Source organism: Hydractinia symbiolongicarpus, chromosome 11 (assembly GCF_029227915.1).
Source record: "Hydractinia symbiolongicarpus strain clone_291-10 chromosome 11, HSymV2.1, whole genome shotgun sequence".
Taxonomy (NCBI): domain Eukaryota; kingdom Metazoa; phylum Cnidaria; class Hydrozoa; order Anthoathecata; family Hydractiniidae; genus Hydractinia; species Hydractinia symbiolongicarpus.
Genome location: NC_079885.1, coordinates 8,499,582 through 8,507,610, shown reverse-complemented (window position 1 = coordinate 8,507,610; position 8,029 = coordinate 8,499,582). Strand labels below are relative to the sequence as shown.

The 8,029-nt window shown below is 31.7% G+C and overlaps 1 protein-coding gene across 1 annotated transcript; it reads left to right on the top strand.

The window, feature by feature from the left end:
* The first annotated feature begins 104 nt into the window (after positions 1 to 104).
* On the top strand, positions 105 to 7,715 carry LOC130614392 (protein phosphatase 1 regulatory subunit 32-like). Its single transcript, XM_057435823.1, has 5 exons — positions 105 to 722; positions 3,261 to 3,492; positions 4,504 to 5,104; positions 5,731 to 5,837; positions 6,847 to 7,715. Exons 2-5 carry the CDS (start codon positions 3,269 to 3,271, stop codon positions 7,265 to 7,267), a joined length of 1,353 nt encoding a protein of 450 aa, XP_057291806.1. The 5' UTR covers positions 105 to 722; positions 3,261 to 3,268; the 3' UTR covers positions 7,268 to 7,715.
* Positions 7,716 to 8,029: the final 314 nt, after the last annotated feature.

Genomic DNA, 8,029 nt, shown 5'->3' with positions numbered 1-8,029 from the left:
TGCTGCAGTGGTACGCAGTTTTAGAAGTTGTTCCTGAACAAAGAAGAATCTGGAGCGAAGTTTCTCATGTCAATTTGCTTTGTTTCTTTGTTATTTTTTGTACATCTACAGAGAGCGCAGCGCCGTTGAGAAGCAAATAGTCCTGGGGACGAGGTTGGTGCATCTAATGTATTGTTTACAACTGTTACGGCCCTGTTTTGTTTGTACAAAGTTTAAGTACTTGGATTTTCTTCTGCAAAGCGACACAAACGAAATGTGAAAAGGATGGTAATAGCTAACTGTATAAAGGTAGTCAGTGTTTGCCAGAAAAACTCGGGTTGTCTTTTGTTATCAGAGTCCTGGGAATGGGGTTGCGCTGAAAATTACTACGCTAAGTCAACAGGGGGTTATTTTACCGAACCGGTTTGCCGTAACTAATAAACAACATTTTGTAAACAATTGCTTTGGCACGCTATTGCACTCCCTGAATTTTGTGACACTGCCAGCATATTCCGGGGGTTAGAAATTGGAATATTTTTGACGCTTGACCCATAATGGCGTATCTCGGCCGTATGGTAGAAAAAAGAACAAGCAGTTTAACAAAATTTCTACTGCATTAAATTTCAACACTCCTAATAACTTGAGCCCTGAAAAAAACTAAGTCTAGGAGGATAACATATTAAACTAACACGGGACAAGCACATAGAAATAAGGACAAAAGCTATAAATATACTTTTTTGTAGGTAGGATATATTTATTTTAATATTTTTCTATTTATTTTTTTTAAGTTTGTAGCTAGGTTTATAGGTAGGATTTAACATAAAAAAAGTATGTCTTTAAAACAGTTGATTTAAATGTCTTAAGTTAAGAAAATTGCATTAGCAACCAGTTTATCAATCACCACTCACATGTGTTTGAGCACCTACAGTTCAAAAGTAAAGATATTTACATAACCTGACAAACAGTTTTTCTATAGTGTGCAGATGCACTTGACCTGGTTTAACCACATCGAAAAAATGAATACTGGGGGGCTCTGGGGAACAATGTTGAGTGGTTATTATATAAATATTTTTATATGTACTTGATCACATGACTTTACTAGAACCATGTGTTGCATGCTGACTCTATCAGCAAGCTAGCTAACTAGATGAAAAACAGACAATAAAAGAAATTTGCACTAAAAATTTTTGCAATTAAAAAAAAACATGAAATTTTTGCCTTTTTTGGGTGGATTTCGCAGGATAATTAAAAATTAAATTTTGCCAAAAATGAAAACAAGAGGAACTTTGTATATATATATAATTTTAGAGTTATAATTTCTCATATATAGCTAATCGCCTACCTACATTAAGATTTTTTTTTAAAAAAATTGTACTGTTTGGTATATATATACTATTTAACTAGTAGGAGTTTTTATGAATTAACTGCAGAATCTATTTTCGTGGTGGAAACTTTTTTACAATTTCAAAAGGCTTGGTTCATGATTTCTAAATGTTATGAGATTCATAAAATTTTAAAACTTTTAAAAGTCACAAATTTCAGAAAAAATTTTCTTCCCACAAACATTTCTGACATACTATTCTAAAATGATAATAAGAATGTATAAAAAGTTTTCTGAAAGGTTTTGCTATGGGTTTTCTGGAAGATTTTGCCATCTACTGAGTTCAATTACTCTGTATTAGAACAGTTTTGAGTAGGTAAGTTCAACATAACAGAATGTTCTAAAAGTTAATTTCTGACATGTCTCATATTTAAAAAATGTTTTGAAACTAATATCTTTCATCGTGCTCCATGGAGGTTTTATCATTTATGCAGACAGTTATTATAGGCATTGGTGCTTTTTTGAAAGCCAAACAATGCGGTTGAAAGTTGTGAATATGACATATTTTTTAAGGGAAATACCTTATTATATCAACAAGTTGTCTAATTCCGTGATGCATGTTTCTTTAATTAGATTGAAAAAAACCTATATTGCAGAAAAATTCCACAGCAATTATATATGCGTTCTTCATAGAAATTTCTGAACAAAAGTTGTCATATTTTTTTTTAATCAAGGAATCCATAAGAAATGCCTAGATGCTATTAAATGCATCACTGCAAGAAAGGAAAAAAAAAACAGTATTGTAAGTATTTAACATGTGATGTACATATAATTCACCATGCACACTATTATTAACAAGCTATAAATTATTCTGCATTTTGTAAATATTGTGAATTTATACTGTTAAAAAGAATAATTTATCTTTTTCTTTTACATGCTGCTTTTTTGATATTTATTTTTCTATAATAATCGTTTTTATTTGTACGTTTAGAAGCGATGTTTCACATTTATCAATAAAAATGTTTAACTTACTTTATTTTATACCAAAGATGTTTTGAATACTTAATTATTAACAAGGTTAAAATTCCAATGCCACACTTTTTTACAGGTACCAGAAGAAATGTTTTAAGCCTTTTTTTCTCGAAACAAGAAACTTAGCTGATACATTGCCTGTTTGTGTTAGTAACTCCCCCCATCATCATTCTCTGCTTAATGTCTGTTTTCCATGCTTTCCATTTCATTTAAAACTAGCGAAACAATTTTTTTTGAAACAGTTACACCTCTGGCTACAAATTCTTGCTTTTTTCATTTCGAAATTTGAATAATTATTGAGTTATCGACGAATGATTCATGAAACATATTAAAATTTGTAAATTTGTGGATTTATGTAGTATTTTGGACAAAATGCAATATAACTTGAGAACGAATAATTTTTTTTGAAAAGATTTAGTAAGATATTGTAGAGCTGAATAAGAGCAATACAAGGAGGTAAAATGAAAAAAAATTGATGGAGGGGAGTTACCAAAGCTTTAATAAGGGAGGGGTTTTTTTGTTTGAAATTTTTTTCCTCCATTTCAGTTCTTTTTACAAATTTATTTTCTTATATACTCATGGAGAATTTATCAATGTTTTATAATATACAAAAATGTTTTTAAAGAAGGGAAATGCTTAGGAGATATTTTGAATATACTGAACATGCATATCCTATCCTTAAAGCGAGTTAAAATGTTTCGTTTACAGCATTTCAGAAAATTCAACAATTTGTTTTTGAATAAGTTTTATTTAATTGGATATAGATTTTACTCACTGATCCTAACATAAAAAAATGATTATTTTTGTGGCTTGGAAAAAGTAACATTTAAAAGATATATAGATTATAAGAATCATGCTTACTCGTTAAACATTCTTGGGCCAACATTTGTTTTGTTGTTTAACTTAGAAAATTCTGTAAAAATTTCAGTAACGAAAATGGGACCACTACCAATTGGACGACTCAACAAACATGTTGGTGCAAGCTATGGACCTGACAACAACATTATGAAGTTTTATATAACAGAGTACTCTAGTAAGACTGGCCGTGATGGATTTCAACCACGCTATGGTCACCATGTTGGCACAGGATACAAAAGTAATTTCCGACCAGGTGTTTATTATAGTCGTAAATTAGATGAGCTTGACAATCCAGTCATGGGGTAGGATATTTAGTTTTTGTATTGGTACTTAGAGAAAACATCAATATAATTTTATGTGAAATTTTGTGATTTTTTTATTTATATATACGTTTGGAACAAAGATATGAGGAAACCTATGGACAAAAAAAATTCTAAATTCTAAAAGCAAATAGTTGTAGGAAAAATAAAAAATTCAAATTCAATTTTTCAACTTTCTGTTTTTCTTATAAAAATTAATTCAGTTAATCTTGTTAAAAAGATCAATTTGAATATATCCTCAAAATTCGAAACCTGAAAGATATACCACATACCTGGATTAGGGTCTGTCTGTATGTACGTCACAGTTTCTCTCTGGACGCACCCGTTATTTTTTTCAAAAGTTTTGCACAAAGTTACTTATTAATAAATGCTAGAAATTGACGTTGTTGGATTAACAAATAAAATCATAATGGTGGCAATTTAGGCAAAATTAACTGAATTTGGACCCAAATTAGGTTTTTTAGGTGTTTTTCAAGTCTTCAAAAGTACCATTACATTTTTCTATAAATGGACTAAAATCAGATCATTGTCTACCAATTTTATTTAGTCCCACATGTGTTAAAACTCTGGTTTTAAAACTAGCTAAAATATGTTTTTTTACATTTTCTTAAAATTTATTTGTTTCATTTTTATAGGTGAACTATAACCTGAGAAAAGATGATTATTTACAAATTTCAGTTAATTTCATTTTTGAGACAAATTATGCTGCTAGGCAAAAAGCCTTAACTACCCTAAATTAACCGTAGATAATGCTTTCATGTTTGTCTAAAAATTTCATTGTTTTATTGTTTACGGTCATGTATGATGTTTGACCATTAGGTCAACTTATTTTTGCATAGAGTCTTCATCAAAATTATTATGGAAAAAAAATAGGTGTTTTAGTAAAAAAATTCTGCACCCAAAAATTTGGTCTACAATTCACTAAAGTAAAAGGCACAAAAAAAACTATATACTGTTAATATTTATATTTATGCCTATCATAATAATTTTTAGCCGCATTGTCAGTGGTAACTACCAATCATTAACACATAAACATTACCAACCTTCAAAAGGAAGTAATGGCAAAGATGAATTGCCAAGCCATGTTTCAATTCTTTCCAATGGTTTTGTAAAAGACCAACATCGCACTGTTCCTTCATATAGAGAAGCACACTCTGTTTTTGCTAATCCGGAATCCAATTCACTGCGTACGAAGCCTCCAATATTACACACGCTTGGTAATAAATGTCCAATCGAGAAAGAAAACAATAACAATGGGCCTGCATTTTTTTCTACGGAGAATCATTCCCAATTCGTTAAAAAAGATCAAATTGTTGATACCGCTTCAAAAACTGTTGGTCCTAAAGAAGACTCTGGATTTACAAGGTCTAAAAACTTGGAGCCTGTGACATTCCGACCAGATGAATGTCATGATGGGATGCTCCCGCCATGGTGGCGACCAACTGGAAGCAGCGTAATGAGAAGAGACTACAAGGGTTTTCAAAATCCGGATGGATCTGAAAAGTTGCAAGGCATTCTTCCAAATGCGGACCGAGAGAATGGTTTCACGAGATATATTAGACCAACTGCAGCTCACACTGCTAATAAGAACCAGGTATGTTTCAATTGATGGGTTATTTGTTACTTTTAAATGCTAGTTTTTATATCGTACATCTAAAACTTTAAAAAAAGGAATTTTTAGTTTAATGAATAATCAAATGTCTATCCTAGAAATAAAATAAAAAATTCCTTAACCCACAATTTTGTCTGACAAATGCAGGGTGGTCTGATCCGGTCTGTTAAAATCTTTTAAATAACCTAAAAAAAAGATCCTCCTTAACTAACCTAAGTAACCTAAGATTTGGACCTAAAGTATTTACTTCCTCCGAAAGCTATCCTAACACGATTTTATCCTGACATGATTTTTTTTTATTTATAATATTCTTTTGTTTTGAGAAAGTTTTTATGTAGAAAGTGTTAAGAAATATAAGTATTTATTTCCTTCTAAAATTGTTGGTTTTTCTTGGTTTTTCAGATTTTTACTAAAATTTGACGCCCAAACCACTTAAATTCTTTTAAAACCTTAAATTGTATAAATTTTAAAGGCTTGACCACCCTGAGGTAGTAACTAATTTGAGTAACACTAGAAATATTGCTTGAAATAACAAAGTATACATAAAATCAATGCAGACGACATTCGTTATGGAGTTTTTAAAATTATTTCACAAATTTTTAATTCAGGTATATACAAATCTTGAAGATCTAAAAAATCCTGACGCAATTGGAGCAATTAAAAAGTCGAATCCTGCCGAATACATTAACTTGATGTATCCAAGTCAATTTCCAAGGTAGGTGAAATTGTTGTATCTCATTTCGTTTGGTGGTCTTTTAGAAAGTTTTCGTATATTTTAAGTAGTGGTTGCGTGACAAGATTTTGAGTAGGCAATACAGACAAGTGTCACCACAGTGACATTTAAAGGATCTTTATGATCTTTATGATTCCTGCTTACTTAATACGTCACGTCGGCATTCGCGTCGGTAATTGTCGCGTGCTGACGTGAATTAGAAAGCTGAAGTATTAAAGAAAACAAAGTGAAAAGTTTTTATTTTCATAAAAGGTCGCCAAAAATATGTACAATCATGGTCAATATATATTGAGACATGTCAGGTGGCTTTCTCTCCCCTTCCCCCTTGTATCAATATTGGAGAGTGATTTATCTACCCAGACAGGGGCTTTTTTGGACCACAACATGGAGATAGGGGGAGGGGGTGGGGGAGATTTGTGCAAATGTCAGTTTATCTCATAATTTGTGACCATGATTGTAGTGTTCTGTTAATCCAAAAATTTATTCTCAGGACTAGCGTTATTTTTTCAGTTGGTTCTAATTTTTAGGATTTAGTAGCCTAGTTATTCTAGAGAGAGACATATATGTTGTTTGTTTACACTCCGTTATTACGTTACAGTTAGTATCTTACAGAAATTAATTTGAAGTTGACATAATACGTCGCCAGAATTAAATTTTACAAAACAAAAAAATTTTGATGTCCCACTTCATACCTTTTTCAAGCGCTGTTATGAAATATAAACAATGCTGAAGTTAAGACTCACATATCTGTGATATATAATGCTATGTAAATCAGAAGAAAAAAGAATTTCGCGAGAATCAATTTTCTCTTATTCTGCCAATAGCGTGTTTTCCAAACATTTTCGCGGGAACTCTCTCGCGTAATTCGCCCCCACACTTTACAACCAGTTGCTTTGTAATCGCAATCTTTTTACGCGTCAAAAACAGTTTACGTTTCAGAATATATTTCACCGTGTTTATCTAACACCGTTGCTTATTTTTTGTTTACTAGTGTAAGTGGAGCTTTATATCGAGGTAAACAACTTCACGAACCAAACCTAGCTGATAATCTCGGAAAACTCACAATCGGCGAAAAAGAAGACACGGGTTATACTGAAAATAATAAATGTTATACACAAAAACCTCGCAGCGGAGACGACTTCAACACCATCTACGAAAATGGTTACTACGACAAGAATAAATATTTCCCAATAAGTTATGATAAAGTACGCGATGATCACGTGGGCGAGCCTAAAGAAGATGGCTACACTAAAAGTGAGAAATTACATTTAAACGCGTTTGGTGAAACAATCGAAAAACAACGTTACTTTCAAGAACTTCACCCGTATGTTAACCGCAGTTTAAAAGCGAGAGATCCATTTTATGCGGAGAAGATTTACGATCATAAAAAGAAAAGCTTGATTACAGCTTAACTGTCATGATCAATCAACTAATTTCTGCTTCGGCACGTGGTGCAGCATTTCTGCGTTAAAACCTTCGGTTATCGTTTTGTTTCGAATATACGCGATATACGAAATACCTCCACAAAATAACACCTTGGATTAACGCCCCTCTCGAATAAACGCATCCCTAAAATGATACCTTTCCTATAAAACGCCCGGGCGTTTATTCAAAAATACACTGCTGTGTTCGATTGACATGGCTTTGAACATGTCGTATCTGATAATCTAAAGAATCAGCAAGTTCGAACTTGCTGATGTTGCTACTGAGTGAGATAGTGAACAATAACAATATTTTCACATATTTTAATCTCTGTAAGATAGCTCATATTTAAATATATCGCGTGACTCATTTGTAGATTATTCTTGGGTTATATTTGTTTATGTATAGAAATTATTAATATATAAATTACATGCTTTCCATCCTTTAATCGCTCAAAGAAATTCTCTATTAGACCAATGGATATTAGTTTAAATATGATTTTTGGTAGCTTTGATATTGCTTTTATGTCAAGACTTATGTAGAATTTAGTTAATAAATTATTTTTCTGTCAATGCCGTCACAAAATATTTTACGAGTAAAGATCAATCCACAATCGCTGCACTTGAAAAATAATGTCCAAAATACTTATATCAGCTAATGCCAAAATGAGCTTTGATCAGAATCCAATTTGTCTTGTTTAATCCTTTTGATTTTTTTTGGTTCTTGTGTTTCTAAGTTACACTTTTACTGAT